At 47.1% G+C, this 16,338-nt stretch overlaps 2 protein-coding genes across 3 annotated transcripts in view; one reads left to right on the top strand and one right to left on the bottom strand.

Moving 5' to 3' along the window:
* Positions 1–16,338, bottom strand: part of LOC119464549 (calbindin-32-like) — a 223,084-nt gene that overhangs the window by 67,749 nt on the left and 138,997 nt on the right. For both annotated transcript variants that reach the window (XM_037725570.2, XM_037725575.2), the window contains exon 2: positions 3,952–4,037. In XM_037725570.2, coding sequence (XP_037581498.1) covers positions 3,952–4,037 — 86 coding nt within the window. The remainder of the gene's footprint in view (positions 1–3,951; positions 4,038–16,338) is intronic.
* On the top strand, positions 9,871–10,554 carry LOC125946237 (programmed cell death protein 6-like). The gene has a single exon (XM_049668840.1). The coding sequence runs from the start codon at positions 9,940–9,942 to the stop codon at positions 10,468–10,470; it is 531 nt and encodes a 176-aa protein (XP_049524797.1). The 5' UTR covers positions 9,871–9,939; the 3' UTR covers positions 10,471–10,554.

Raw genomic sequence — 16,338 nt, 5'->3', positions numbered from 1 at the left:
TTCTGCTTGATGACCCCCCCCTCGACACACACACACACACAAACACTCCCATTAGGGGACGTCCCCTCTCCATTCAACGCGTTCCGATGAACCGCTGCAAAGGAACGGAAACTTTTTCTGAACTCGCGTGTCCGTTTTCGCTGCTCCAGTGTGCGCTGATGCAGTCTGATCACGAAAGAGAACGCTTCCAGAACTAATGGACGTCTGTGCTGAAAAAAAAAAAAGATAGAAAGACGCGTCTTCAATTTCACAATGAAACTGAGTTTCGGCGCCTTGTTTCATGGAGCATTTCAGCCCGGAAGTATTCACAATGCATGAACAGAAAGAGCGGTAGATCAGTGCTTAAGCATGTATGAATGCACGAATGCATGAGAACGCTTTGCTTTACATTGTTTCTTGGACACGCACCAGCTTTGTTACTCCCCAGATATTCCACGAGCACTGACACCTGAGGCGTCACTGCTGTTTATAAATGGCTATGAAAAATTTCGATTTCTTTCCTTCATGTGAATTGATATATCAACCATGTAGTGAAACGAAAAAGAAAACAAAGAAACTTGGTGGGGCCCTAGAGGGATGCACTTCGGTATGGCAGGGTAATAACTATAAATCGCAATATGCATACTCGGAACCGAGGACGGATATCGTAATCAATATTTAACCTTCCCGACAAGAATTTTGCTGCTGTTGATATTGGCAAGGTCTGGACCTCGTTGTCAGCTTCGACGACGGGGGTACTCGGCTAAAACCTCCGTCATGTCACCCTTCAAGTGCAAACTCTTTCCACAAAATAATAGCTGCATCTTCAGTCGCGCATCAGTCGCAGCATATGCACAAAACAGGACGAATGTAAGTGCTGCAGGCCATGTTGTTCTCACAACGGAATGACTTTTGCACCATTATAATTAATGTAACTGCGGAATATTACAGCAACGTTCATGCCCAACGAGAGAACATTCAGTTGTTGCAAAGTCAGCACACTGGAGATTATTCCTCTTGTTTTAATGCGAAGCATTTTCTTGCCTCATTCCAGGCACTTTTGCAGTAAAATAGATGAGCAGGTCCCTGTCTCGCCTCGTTTCGGACATCTTCAACAAAAAGAAACGCGCGACCGAGGGTGGTATAGCACCTCCGACTTCCACCACATAAGCCCAATACTGCCCTCGTGCCAAAGCCGACTAGATCTTTGAGATGTTTGGCGCATGAGTCACGTGTCAGTTCCTTGTATTCTTCCTTCGTGACACTTAGCGCCTTGAGACGCTCTGTTAGGCTGCACCCGCCTACGGGATCGGCCCACATTCCCCAGTTATTTCCTCGTTGGAGCTAACGCTAGGCTGTGTGACCGCCTTCATGATCGGCCCAGGTCAAACTGGCAACGTTTCTTTGCCGGAGTACAAATGCCATCGTCGTTTCAACATAGAACACATGAAATATACATAGGTATATGTACGATTGTATAACACTTAGTCGCAGGCTACGTCACAATCCGTGTTTCTCTCGCTTACGCCCGCCCAGTACCTACAACTACGTAAAACTCAACAATCGGCATGTCGTAAACTCGCGTCGAACTGCTGGAGTAGAAATCATGTCGTCGCCGCCGTCTTGCTGCTGCCGTTACACACACGGCTACCGTCAAACACGTTGGTCGACCTGGTATCGCTTTGCGGAACACCAAACAATGCTAGATAGCAGGTACTTGCAAAATGCTTCGCCACCTTGCGAGGGAGCTGCACAATTTTATGGGGTTTCACGTCCCACAGCAGCCCCTTGGATTTGAGGAACGCCGCAGTGAAGGCGCTCTGAATGAAATTGGCCAGCTGCCTTAATGTGTACTGAGATCACAACATAGCAGCGTATCATTTTACATTCCGCCGCCATCGTGCAGCTGTCATGGTCCGAAATCCAACCAGCGACATCGTGAACAGCTGAACAACAGACATTGTGTCGCCGCAGTGGGCGTACATCCCCAAAATTACTGTCCTCCAAGTCACCATTCAGCAATGTTGCCGACAAGCCAGCCACCACTTTAGGTGGAGGCGCGAAGCGTCGGAACACACCTGCGTAACACTTCCCACGCACTTTCACCGTTCAGCTCCATCAGGCTTAATGTGCAAAAGCAGGACACGCAGATAAACGCTCCACTGTTCTCGGAGTGTAGCTTCCCAAGAATGCATCATGCTTCACGTTTGGTGTCTGTTGCCTGCGCTGATTTCCCTTCCAGCCACAGGAGAAAGTATACAGCTCTCCGAGATTTTAATATTCTCACGGAAGCGTCGACCAACACGACGGTCAGCACTGTGTCGCGGAGTGCGTCTACGAAAGTAGCGATGGCATTAGGTGCATGCGCACAGAGCCTACTCGTGTCCGAGCATCGCCTGCTGGGCTATTCACGTTAAACTCCACATATCCCCTGCTGCTGATCCGCTTCCAAAGCAAAGAAATGCGCACACATTCTCCTGCGCGCAAAATGGTTAGAATAAGCGGTTGCAAGCGATAGATGAGCTGATGAACAGCAGAGGATGTGCCGGATTCGATGGAATAGCATAGCAGACGATGATCGGACACCAGGACGCCCTGCGCGCATGCGCCTACCGTCTCTACTTTCGCAGGTGCGCTTGGTGACACGACGCTGACCGACGGGCTGGTCGATGGTCAATGCTGCTCTGAGGTTATTAAATATATTCGAAAGCTGTACAGTGCTCAGAAAAGGTAACAACAGCGCGTAAACGCGTAGTTAGCAATCGACACTGTATGTACTTACTCTTTCATTGGGCTGCTAATGATGGCCATTAATTTCCTCTATGAGCACTGGTCTGCGTGTCAGCATTAGAGAAGACAAGATAGGAGAAAAAGATAATGCGCGAGCCCTTTTCTCAATAGATCAGGGGCTTTATATTGTAACAATTCTTTTCCTCCGATTCCAATCATTTGGTATCATTCGTCTCACCGAGTGACAGATGCCGGCTATACCGGGGGCGCGGTTTCTTGCGAACCAATGACGAAGGGCAAATTGATGAAAAATGAAAAGCATCATCACAATATACGGCCCCTGAGTTTCGTAAACCGTGTGCTGGGGGAATGACGCTGCAACAATAAAACGCACCATCATAGGTGCGCGATAGCCCGTTCTTACTTTGCTGTCTTTCACGACCCAAGCCCAACCTGAGCCGGGATGCTGTAACCTTTCATTTCATTTTCCGTTTTTTTTTTCTTATCGCGCATCGAGCCGTGTTGCTAATCTGCGATAACGGTGGCGCAGCGCTCTCCGAGCCACGTTTGAGCCATTGTTAAGACGTAAAGAATGGAAAATAAAAAAACACCGTTAGAAAACACGACCCCCGGACGTATAAGATTCGTAGCGTATCCACAGCTATGTCGTATTTATGCCTGCCGTAGAATGTGCGCCTATACCCTATACTTTATTGAGGCCGCGATGGGCTCAGTCGCTTCAACTACACCAGGGCCGTGATTTTGTAGCGATGCCTTATGACTTATTCTATACTAGTCTTATCATCCACCGTTCACGGCCGGCTGATCCCGTTGATAACGCGAGCGGACCGTCGCTCTGACCACTGACAAAGCGCGATATAAGCACGAAAAGGCATTATTACCGGAAACGCATCGCTACAAAATACCGGCCCAGTCGAGAGCCAATGAAATAATTGTTCTATTTCCTGGCCAGTCTGTACCTGGGTTCTCGGCTATCACAGCAAAGATTCTAATGCATTTCTTCTTCTTTTTTTTGTACAACATGATGTTCTCTTTGACGCCGATAAATCACCGGCTGCAGCAGCTTAAAAAGCAAAGTTGGAAAGGAATAGGCTTTTCATTTTGTTTTCCTTTTTCTTCATCTTCTATCATCTCTCTCCAACTTGTACGTGTACTTGAAGGAACTAAACGTGTATTGCAGGAAGTAGAAAGAAAGAACTAAAGAGAGAAAGGCGGGCTTACCTCTGGTCCTACATCGGACAAACTGACGCTGGAAACAAATTCGCGGAGAAAGTTGTCCAGCTCTCGTCCTTCGATGAAGCCGTTGCCTGCGAAGACGAGAAGAAAGAGAAGTCTCTGTTCAGTTGACAGCGACAAATTGTAGGAGTAGGAGTAGAACGCTGTCTGCCTCCAAAGTTGTGTCAGCAATCAATATATTGTCGTCTTTGTCTTTGCTGCCATGCAGATCGGTGACACGAGACAAGAGCGACGCAAACCAAAGGCTGGAGAAAAGAAATAAAGCCTGACAAAAAAAAAAGAACATGAGAGCTACAAATCACTTAATTTCCTTCCAATCTCGCAAAGGCGCGCGGCGCTTGGCCGACCGTCTTTCATGTTTCCAGGGTCTCTGCTCTCGGGTATCTGCCAGTCACATGACGAAAGCGACGCTTACAACAATATATTCTATGCGTCACTCCTCCCCACAGACACATACGCACACACGCGTACACACACATTTCCGCGAGTCTCGTGCTTTGTGCTGAAAATCAATTTTTAATCTAGCTGTTCAGGAATCGCCACCCCCGCGTGCGGTCGAAGCAGCTGCTGCAATATTGGCGGCGCCAGGAAAAGATCCAGCGTCTGCTCTGTCTGACGGCAGTGTTCCTACGCGACCCAACAGTTTTACCATTCAGCTGGGCTTTCGTCTTCCAGCGCACATTTTGTTGGCGATGTTCTTTGCTGCACAATTTGTTTTTATTCATCCCCGCCAGCTGTTCGGCTGTACTGCAGGTACTCCCTGCGAGTGCTCAAATATTCTGCAAGCTTGCTAGCGAATTCATTTTTAAGCGCACATAGTGATGACCTATGTGTGTGCTCTCGTACTGTTTTTACTATCAGGAATTGGGCCCGCCCCGGAGGTAAATTTTTCTGACGGATCTAGCCAGGTGGTTAAGTCAGCAATGTTTATATACAAAAGACGACACTGCCGCCGTAGCGCCCGTAATTTCACAAAAAGTCTAATGCACAGGTATTCAATGATCTTAAACTTTTACATAAAACGAGTACAAGACATAACTTTCCGCGTCTTTGTTGATCACGTGCAGAAGACTTAACATGGAATACAATGTCGACGTTGGTACTCCATTTCTTTATCGGACAGAAAAACGTAATAAATTAAAAGTTATGCAATTTGCAACGATAAAAATTCTGGCTGTCCCGTAAAAATGCTGTCTCTCCCGTAAGCGAGAGTAGATGTAAGCATGAAATAGCTACCGGCGAAACAGATTGGTGAAACTTTGGGCAACAGCGCAAACAGACGACCACAAGAAGGGAGACACGTACACACAAGTGCTCGCAGATACGCTCACAGATACAGACAGATGGTTAGTCAGCGCTTGTGTGTACGTGTCTCCCTTCTTGTGGTCGTCTGTTTGCGCTGTTGCCCAAAGTTTCAAGATGCACCAACTCGCCCAAAAAGAAGTATTGATGAAAAACAGATTGGTGCCGCGACGTAGGCCTGAAAGCTTACTGAGCCGAAATGAATTTGTTTCCAACTGAACCTCGTTGCAAGTCTCGTCTCGGCCAAACAACCACCCGCAGCGCGTCGGGCGCTGCCGGCCTGGTCACACAGCGTGGCGCCATCTCTCGAAGGAGGTGGCGCAAGACCCGCGTCGCGGAACTCACGGACCGCTGGCGTTGAAAATAGCACAGGCAACCCTGTCTCAGCGCTAAAAGATGACAATCAAGTGTATGGCGCACTGTATCTGCCTTTTGAACGTCGCTATTGGAAATGACAAATTAAACTTGAGCGTGCTAGAAGTTACAGCTTGAGTGATATTGTGAACAAGCATTAGGAAGAAATCGGAAGCAATATTTTTTTGGCAACTTGTTTGGGCAGTAACTAGCGTATTTGTAATGAGGTCCTGTACAAGGGGTTGAGGCCAGAGAATGCATTTTCTGAAGTTTTGACTGCTTGCCCGGATGTTCTCGTTTCATTCTCGTCTTGTGTTCCCGGATAACGGCTGGAGATTTTGGCATAAGGTCTCTTGAAGGTCGCCGACAACGGGAGCTAAAAGCATTTCATGCTTAAAAAGAAAGGTTGTTTACACTACGAAAATACACTTCATACACTTCAATGAAAGAAGTCAGGGACCAAAAATATTTAGTAAGTCCATTGCCATATGTGTCTTGTTAGCGGAATAAAAGAAAACACTCGTCTAAGCATTTGTCTGGGCGAGTGAGCATTCATGAAAGTTGGCCTCAGGGCAACATGCGGGAACGGCCGCATTTAGGCCCCGCCTGAAGGGAAACACAAAATCTTACAGATTCACCGAGGGGTGGGATTTCGCGTTCCAAAGCAACTCCCGCTCCATGGGAGACGCCGTAGTTTAAGGCACTGGATTAATTCTGCGCGCCTGGGGATCTCAACATGCATCTAAAGCACGGTATATGAAAGGTTTAGCAATCGCCTCCATCGGAATGCGGCTGCCGCGAACTCGCGACCTCGGAATCGAACTCAGAAGCCGAACGTAATAACGTCAGAGCCACAGCGGAGGACATATGATTGACCCGCGCGAATGTCATCACGTCGTCCTTACATCAAAAGCGCCTTTAGCTGAACGTCGACTTTCCTGCCGCATTGCGCGTCGCGCCGCATTGCACAAGGCGCCAATGCGTGCGCTGGCGCCTGCAAGGGGGCGGGTATATGATGACGGGAGGAGGCGGCGCGCCCGTGCGGGAAGGCCAGGAAGGCCGAAAGTTCCGACGCAGTGTATAACAGGGAGGGCCGCGGCTTTACTTTGGGTGGACACCTCACCGCCGGGGAAGGCAGTTCATGTTTTTCCACGCCGGCGTGATATATGGTCTGCCAGCCTAAAAAAATTCCGCTGAGTAAAGGAAGGCACGCGGCAACTGCCGCTGCATCAGCAGTGCGGCTCAGATTTTTCACGACTACCTGCGTGCTCCAGCGTGACGCGTGGCCCGGAAGTACACCAGTTTATCCCACGCGGAGCCGACCAACGCTGAAATTTGGCAACGAAGAAAATGAGATCACCTTGAAGGAAAAGCATACGACACTGTAGAATATCTTAATCTATTCAATAAACATCAGTCTACGAATTTCCCGAAGTATTTAACCACTTGAATGTATGAATTTTTGCGATATAGGGAGTTTTATCGTTATGAGATGTGTACCACAGGGTGCCGTTATTTCTCCTATTTTATTTAACATTTTGCTAAGTACAATTCCTTTGCCTCGGTAAGTACGCGTTTATGTTTATGCGGACGATATCGCATTTTTTTTACATCCGCAACTAATATACACTCACTACACCAGTCGTTGCAGACTTAGGAAGCCTTGAGACATGGCTAGATGAGTTATGCATGCCGTTAAATGTTAGTAAAAGTGCCGTACTAGTCTTTCCGCTAACACATATCAGGTCCATATATCTCTTCAATAGCGCCAGGAAATCATTCCTCAGTTTGACTAAGTCGAGTACCTTGGTGTAATATACAATGGCAAGCTCGCCTGGCGCAGTCACAGTGAACGCAAAGGCAGAACGTGCCGTAGGCAGAACAAAGGCAGAACGTGCCGTAGCTATGCTCTGCCGGCTGAGTCACCGCCGCTCTGGACTACGCAGGGATACGTTACTGATTATATATACTCGTAAGATGTATGTCCGGCCCATATTAGAATTAGGGTGCGTATTATTTTTCGGTGTTCCCACCAATAAAATTAAGCCTCTCATACCTATAGAAAGAGAAGCTTTACGCGTATGCCTCGGACTACCTAGATTCGTTGCCAACACTGTTTTATATCAGGAAGAGCTAGGTCATATACCTATACCCTAGATTACAGATTCCTCATGCTTATGGTTCAGATATTGTAAAAAAAATTGTGATTTTAAATATTGTGAAACTTGTGACGTATCGTGGTCGCGATCACACAGCCCTGAGATAACATTTGTGCAAGTACAGTTACAACAATTCAGTGTGTCCATACGTCAAGTTTACCATTCGAATGATGCCTTACCAGAGCTCAAAATTTAGGTCGAGGACAAATTTCCAAATCATGCTGAACTATTGCCTATCAGAGATTTTATTATTATATTACAAGATCACCTAAGTCAGATAGCTACTGACAACACAATAGCTACTGACGCTTCTGTGTACAATGAGAAGGCAGCAGTGGGGATCTTCTCTGAATCGCTTGAATGGTTTTACTCTCTTCGCTTCCCGACTTCGCATACATATTTCATGCAGAATTATTAGCGATTATATTAGCATTACGAAAGCTTCCCCAAAATGAATCATTGCTGTTATTATGACCAAGTCGCTGTCTGTATGCACAGCACTTACTGCATCTTAAAATTCAAGAACTCTGCGAACATTGTTTTCAATAGTTCCTCCGTACTCACGGCAAGTATACCGGGACATCGGATACCGGGTACCGGTACATCGTGGGTTGCACTTGAATGAAATTGCTGATTCACTCGCACGAGCATCCCTCAATGGCCCGGTAATATCTGTTCTGCCGACATCAGCTTATGTAACCACGGCTAGGCACATAAATTTCTCTACATCACAAAAGTTCCGCGAAATTCATTCTAACATCGTCTTCTGAATTATACCATCTTCGTTTCCCGTGGAATAATAATTGGTGTCATTCAGGGCAATTTCAAGTTTCTTTTACAAAATTGAGCTACCGTATACCGCCTCTAAATTTTTACTTACACAGGTCTGGTCTCGCTGTGTCCCCTCTATGTTCTTTTTGCAATGCACCTGAATCTATTGAGCATTTTGTTCTCTCGTGCCGCCGATATTTACGACAAAGAAAACAAAGAAATTTCATTTCGACAACTTGGGCCATCGCTAACCTCGCCAACGATTCTTTCTTTTGGGGCAACTTCAGCCACAGGGATGCTTTCCTCTCAGTTTACAATTTTATTAGAGACGCAAAAAGAGTACCTTGCTGAATATCTAAAATTATCAATTTTGCCTATTATTTCACTTCTTTATGTTAAATTATTGTATCTCAAACTTATACTAACATATCTTTTTTATAATTTCTAAAGTATATTTCTTTGACCCACGCTCTGCTTTGCAAATTTAATTTTTGTTTTACTTCTGCTAAACACTTTTGAAACCGCCTGCTTCTAGGTCAATCCCCCGTAGTGGGTATGAGCCAGTATTTGGAGGCAAGAGTTCCGGTGCTGCTGCCTTTCGGAGATTCTGTGCTTGGACACTCACACAGGGATGTATGCATCGCCATAGAAAAATTCATTGTTGAATCTAACCGATTTCATTGTTATTCGTTTTAATAAGTTCATTCTTCCCTGATTGGCTCATTTATAAATATATGTACATATTTTCTTTCTTTACCTATCTTCTATTAGAATGACTGTTTACTGAATCGTTCTCGATTTTACTCGCTTTAGTTTATTCGTCAAAATTATGGATTTACAAATTTATTCGCTTAGCACATAGTAAAATCTGCCCGACACTCGGTCAATGCCAGTGAGTGAGTATGTGCCAAAAGCTTTAAGGTCATCATCATCATCATCATCATCATCATCATCATCATCATCATCATCATCATCATCATCAAGTTAGCTCCGTGACGAAGAGCGCAATTTCGCAGCGTGCATATTAAGAGCCTGACTGCTTAGGACGAAAGTTACCGAATGAGCAGGACTTTTTATGTCGTTCTTGGTGCGCAGGAAGCGCGATGAATACTATACTGTAATTAGCACTTTTTTGTTAACGGTGACGATTGCCAGCCTATTCAGTGAACGTGAGGGTATAAGCGGCGGACGTTTGCAATAAGAATAGAAGTGTGCGTCGTCTGAAAAAAAAAAAAAAAAGAAGAGGAGTCTGTTGTGCAGAAAGGCTGGCGCTGCGATCGCGCATAATTTCTCGTAGCTGCGCGTTCCGCTCGTGCGAACGTGGTCACGCGGCGTCAGCCCAGTAGAACGAAAAGGCAGGAGCCCCGGGGACCGCGGCGGCAAAGGCATGGCGCACATCGGCGGACAACCGTTGAATCAGGTCACCCTGCGCAGCACCTTCCTGGCTGCCGACCAGGGCCACAATGGAGCGATCGACTACCGCGAGCTGCAGATGGCCCTGTCGAGCGGCACCTGGCGGCCCTTAAACATGGAGACGGCCAAGATGCTCGTGTGCCTCTTCGACCGGAACCACGACGGCACCATCAACTTCGACGAGTTCAGCGAGCTGTACCGCTTCGTGACGGAGTGGTCGAGCGCGTTCCGCCGCTTCGACCCATCCAACGGGGGCCAGATCGAGCCCACCGACATGATGACCGCGCTCAAGGATTGCAACTACACGCTCACGGACCGTTTCAACTCAATGCTGCTGCGCCGCTTCGTGCGGGCAGGAAAAATCTACTTCGACGAGTTCATCCAGGCCTGCATGTTCGTCAAGAGCGCCACGGACGCGTTCCGTCGCTACGACCGCCAGAAGACCGGCGTGGTCAACGTCCGCTTCGAGGAGTACATTGTCATGCTCATCCAGGTGCTCGCCTAGCACTGTCTCCCGGAAAATTGCCCCTGCGTCACCGGGGAACGCCGCTCAAAATTCTCCCTTCGACAATACAACATGCCCAGTCGGTAACTGCTCTGTCTCTTGTCTTTAGCCGTAGAAACAACACCCAAAAGCCATTCTTAGTCCTCGTGCTTGTAATTATAGCTTGCTAGCGCGAAAGGGTGGAATATTCGCCATGTGCCACTTCTTTCAGTTGTCAAACTTAATAGACAGGATCGACTCCTAAAATCTTTGCACTATGATCGGCCTTTTTCAGGTTAGGTTCCTCAGAGTCCAGCAGCTGAGCTAAGCATCACTCGCTACAGTATAAGGTCTTCTCTTGAGACGGCTGATTAGTTAGAGTCGTTATTATTTTTATAGTAATGCAGTTGCGTGATGCATTTGCGTTAATTGCTCTCTCTGCATTATTCTTGGAGCGCTTTGTCTCTCGCGAGCGGTATACTGGGTGTCACCATAGTGTACTAAAAATTTCAGCCTTTAATGCCAGCTGAGACCATATGCTTTACCATGCTCCTTTTTCTTTTAAGTGCCACGTCAAGCGCTGATGCTTATTCTATTTATGCAGCGCTTAAGAATACGCAAGTAAACGCGAACCGCTTTCCCGTGAGACTCAGAACTCAAACATCTGTTGAGAATGGCAAGTTGAAATCTCTTGCCTTCTTCACTATCGGTTTACCTCCTGAGAAAGTTTCCATCTGACGCATATAGTTCTGAGAGCTGCTTGCTCGAAGTTTGCAGAAGGGGAGCAGATATAGTAGGGATTCACCGCTTTTCTTTGTTACCTTGTCCACAAATATGTACATAACTGATTGAGAGGATCTGTAGGCCTTCGAGTGCGTATCTCTAGCAGCGCCTTTCTTTTGTCACAGAAAATGTTTTTTTTTTTCGTGGGGAAGTCGCAGGTGCGTGCGCACAATCGGGGACTTGTGTACGATAACCAGAAGGTATAGTTAAAAAAAAAAGGCAGGGTTTGTTTGTTTGTGGAGTTGTCATACGAAGCGCACGCAGTTTGTTGCTCGCAAATGCATATGATCCAGCGTTTCCTCTACATTGAGGATCTTCATTGATGAGCTCAACAGAGTTGATGAGCTTGGTCACCTGGACGCGAATATACCGGTAAGTTTTTGAGCTATTGAAAGCAAGCTAGAATTTTTGCATTTGAATTCTGCTTGATGAAGATGCATTCAAGGGGAGATACGTTACCCCGGGGAAATTATCGCGGGCTTTCGTACGACGACGAATATTCAGACAACAGAAAGTGCGGCAATGATCTCGGTACGCTTAGACTGTCACGTGCAGCCTTGTCAAAAATACAAAGGTCACGACGCGTATGGCCGAAGCTCGCTCCCGGCAGTGTTTCGAGACCTTTGTTGCTTTGTAGTTGAGGAAAGACGGCCTGGTATTCTTCGGGGCCCGTATTCGCAAAAATCCCTTGAGCTAGAATTGTTCGTAAGAGCTACTTCTAACCAATCCTGGCCGGCCAATGGCAAGGAGCGCTTACGAACAAAGGGCTTCGTGAATTCGGCCTCAGAAGCTCTCATCACAATCTCACTAACCGGCAAGCTTTTGATAAGGGCTGCGTGTCTGCCTCAGAGCCGTGTTATTCAGTCTCCATGTGGCACCGCCGCTGGCACTCTTACATTAAAAAAAAAAAAAAAAAGGGGGGGGGGGGGGTTCAGATAGCATGCTTTTACGTGTTCACTTACGAGTGTCTCCCCAGTTCCCGTGTTCGCGGGTGCACCGCGTTCTTTAAGAACTACGTCGCAGACGGAGATCGTCACCGGCAACTGAAATGACTGCCCCTGTGGAGCCGGTTAAGAGTCGAATACAAACAAAATTAGGTTCACCAGAATGGAAAATGCAAAAAAAAAAGAAAAAAAAAACTCGTTTGGCTTTGCACGAAAGAGTCACGTTTTGTACGTAACGAGTTGACATTTTGTAGCCCTTTCGCCAAGGTTCCACGGTGAGCGGAAGTAAGCCGATCGTTGGATGAGAAATGCCGCGACGGAGGCAGCGCCTGCCGTGCGCACTGCCACTGCGGGGCAGTGCGCGTCCCTTTTGCGAGAAGACGACGTGCGCCGCCTGCCAATTGCTTGCACTCTTAGGCTCGCCGCTGTCTTTGTATCGCGCGGCGCGGACTGGTTCCTTTTTCACGGCGCTTTGATTCCACGCACCAATGTTTCGTTAGCAGGTCTCGACCAAGCCGCCGACAGTGGGAATTTTTATAATCTGCAGTACGGCGACTCTTTGGCATCACAAAAAGAAATAAGGGCTATGCGGGAGAAGCGGAGAAAAATAGTAGCTGCCCCACGGAACTCTCACATACAGCTTGGCTCTTTCTTCTTTACACCTTTTGGTGCGAAAGCTTTTGCGAATCTTTTAATGGTTGCATGTTGAACTTCTCATGCTGCTGTTTTTTTTTCTTGTGGTTTTACGCATGGGTTTCGATTTTTCCCGAGAATCGCAAAAATTTTATTATCGGTTGGCAGAATCCGTGACTGGATAGCAACGGCTCGACGTGACATGCCTGCCTACTCAGCGGAATAATACGAGAGGGAAAGCTGTCGGGTCCTACAGAAGCGCACACTCGATCGTGATCGTTCCGGCTCGAAAGAAAGTTTTCTTCTATTTTCAGGTAACTCGACAAAGGCATAACGCAGCGACGATTGGCTAACGTTGTAGCTCGAAAGACATTTCATCAACAAAGGCTCGCTGCTGATGTAGTTTCTTTTAGCTTTGCAAGCATGTCTGCGTCCTGGTTTACTCGATACGTCGTTCAGTGGCACGGGCAAAGACGACGACGAAAAGAGAAATAAGTCCGGCGTCAAAATTGATTTGTACTCAATCAAGGAATGTTTTATTTTAGTCACGTAACGTTAGACAAGTACAGCCGCAGGCATGTAACCGGTCGTTTACATGCACTGAGTTTGTGCCTGGTCTACGTTTACTAGCAAATTTCACCCTAGAGCGCCCTAATAGAACGCACGCTACTGCTAAATGATGTCGCGATTGCGAGAGTTTCACATGGAAAAGATAGATAGGGAGAAAAATAAAAGACCGAAGCAATTACTTAAGCTTCAGGTCCAGTCCTGGTGGAAGTATAAGATCGAGCCCAACAAATGGGCCAGTCGCGTCTACAAGTGGAACGCGAAGCTTTCGGTGGCGACGTTGAATTTGTATAAACGTACTGCTGGCGCTTTTTTTTAAAAACTATCCACATAAGTTGTGGCTCTCGTTTCAAGTCGATAGCTAGGCTTTTCCTTGACCTAAGGTTATGGAGTAGTAGGGCGGTTTTCGTAAACGAAACCTTCAAGCGCAGGTTGAAAAAAAAAAAAAAAAAAGGGATGCCATTTCGCTTCAGGATTAAAGCCCATGGCACACAGTGCCAGCGGAGTACGCTACCTCAGAGCTACGTCAGCTGCTTCAGACGGGCAGCTTCAAACAGCAAAACACATCTGTGTGCCCGACTATCCCTCCGCGCCCTTTGGATAGGAGGTCTCGCGGTGGAGAACCCATGGCTTTAGTACCGTGCCCGAGTCTCGCACTGCGCCCGTAAGACAGCCACAGGTGCACGGTACCACGCCGACTCAGTTTCACTTTGCGTCTGTTACGGGGCCCTGCGTTAACAAGACAAAAAGTTCTCTCACTCCCGGCGCCAGTAATGCCAACTCAAGGAATATATATACCTAGATATAAGGTTCTTGGGACCAAAGCAGCGACGGCGTTTCAGCAGTGTCTGTGAATTGCTTACAGATGCACTGTTGGAAAGTATGCCAAGACTAAATGTCAACATCGGTAATCGGGTAAATGGTAGGTAATACCAGCTACAGTAGAAACAGGTAATGTCTGGTTCCCGGTTTTCTTGTGCATCTGGTCGAACACTGCAGTTCACACTAATAGAAATGTACCTTTTTCCTCAGCAGGAACAAAAAAAAAAAAAAAAAAAAAAGAACGAAAGAGAATACTTCAGTCACTTTAAGCGTTCTGCTCACCTATACTGCAGTCGAATAACGGTGTTAGGGCAATAGAACACTTGCCGTATGCCCTCTTGTCTCCCGGAAAGTTCTGCGCTTTCCCTTGTTGAACGCTACCGTCAAAAGCATTTTGGCGAGTGCAAGTTGGTGTATTTGTGTGTATATTTTTTTATCACGGTGTGTGAAAATCTTTGTACACACTCTGAAACACTGGCGAGACTGAATGAGAAGATTGGGACATGGCTAAATGTATGTGTAATCCAATACCGGCTCTATTATGGAAACAACCGTTGCAAAGCATTAAGTGTGCACTCAGGAAAACTGAAGCTAATAACAAGCGGCGACTTGTTAAAGGATGTCCGCAGTGAAAAGTGAATAGAAAGTTGGACGAGTTGAACAAGTTGGAAATTGATCCGCAATAGCATTTCTAGCATGACCGACCGGGAGATGAGCTTGAAGTACAAAGGCTAAGCGCGTGCCCTGTGTTTTTCTAGCTCTTGTTCTCGTTCATCCTGCTGGTATACCATCATCATAAAGCACGATATATCGGAGCAGGGTCGCATGAAAAACGACGATGAATATGCGAAGCTGGGAATCTTCCCAGAAAACCAGACATTTTTGAGGTGTCATTAGCGGAATATCTCGGCGCCGGAAGTTTGCATCACTACTCGGGGCAGACAATGCAATGGCTCTTCCACGCAATGTGTGGAACACTTGTCACTGCAGCGAGGCTACGTGAAGCCACTCGATGCGAATCACGTAAAGAGAGATGGTGACGTTGCCGATATCGTGCGCGCCCCACACCTCGCTAAATACGAGATTGTAACCCCTCCCCCCCCCCCTCCCCGCCTCCATAAAAAAAAAAAAGAAAAACATTGTATAGTCAGCGCACCTTTCTTGCTTCTCGTGCGGAAAGTTGCGTAGACCAACCGCATCTGTCGTCTACCGGCTATGCGCTTCTGGCCCCTCACAATGCAAAAGCTTTCCTCGTACAAAAGGCAAGGATACGCGACTAAGTTAAAGTGACAAGAAACTACCCAAACGGCGATAGCTCCACGTACCGGCATTTGGTCACAAACCCTCACAAGTGTATTTATTTAATCGATAACGCAACAACAACACAGCCACCACCACCAGCAGCAACAACAACAGCGACCGCGACGACGACATAGTGTACATCACACATCACGTGCTTGGAAGCGGGGATGCAGTTTTGTCTGGTTGAGTCTTAGCGCTTAACCATCATTCCATGCAGGCGAAATGCAAGAACGCCCGTGTGCTTGCGTTGTTGCGCACGTTAAAGAACCCCAGGTGGTCAAAATTAATCCGGAGCCCTCCACTACGGCGTGCCTCATAATCAGACTGGTTTTGGCACGTAAAACCCGAGAAAGAAGAAGAAGAACAGGCATGTGCGAACAGGCAAGAACAGGCAACGGCGTGTTGCGCCGTTCAACACAGCGCCTTGCCTACCCTTAGACAAAAAAAATGTAAATGAAGGGTTCTAACAACCCTTTGACCATGCATATAGCTCGAGATCAATAGATGCACTTATGAAGACGTCACAAATATCGGTCACTGCGGTTACATTATTTTTGTTTTGTTTTGTTTCCGCCATACAGGTAATTTTTGTTGCCTGCTGATAGTATCCCACGCAGCACGCAGCTAGGCCACGACGCATTACCGCGGGCATAATTTACTGGCGTGCTTCTGCGGTACTGGAACACGGTTTGGGAGGCATATTAACACTCTTCCCAGGACGAGCGCCTCTGCCCATCAGCAACAGAGAATAAATGTGGCACTGAGCGACAGGAAAAAAAGGAAGAAAAAATGCTGAGCGACCGAGCGAATGGCCGTCGGCTTCTTGATGCAGAGCCGA

Source organism: Dermacentor silvarum, chromosome 1 (assembly GCF_013339745.2).
Source record: "Dermacentor silvarum isolate Dsil-2018 chromosome 1, BIME_Dsil_1.4, whole genome shotgun sequence".
NCBI classification, from domain to species: domain Eukaryota; kingdom Metazoa; phylum Arthropoda; class Arachnida; order Ixodida; family Ixodidae; genus Dermacentor; species Dermacentor silvarum.
The sequence above is the reverse complement of the archived record's forward strand: the minus strand, read 5'-3'. Positions and strand labels throughout refer to the sequence as shown.

What these genes read in the sequence shown, in the direction of transcription:
- LOC125946237 (XM_049668840.1), top strand. Translation starts at nt 9,940, where the DNA reads ATGGCGCACATCGGCGGACAACCGTTGAATCAGGTCACCCTGCGCAGC.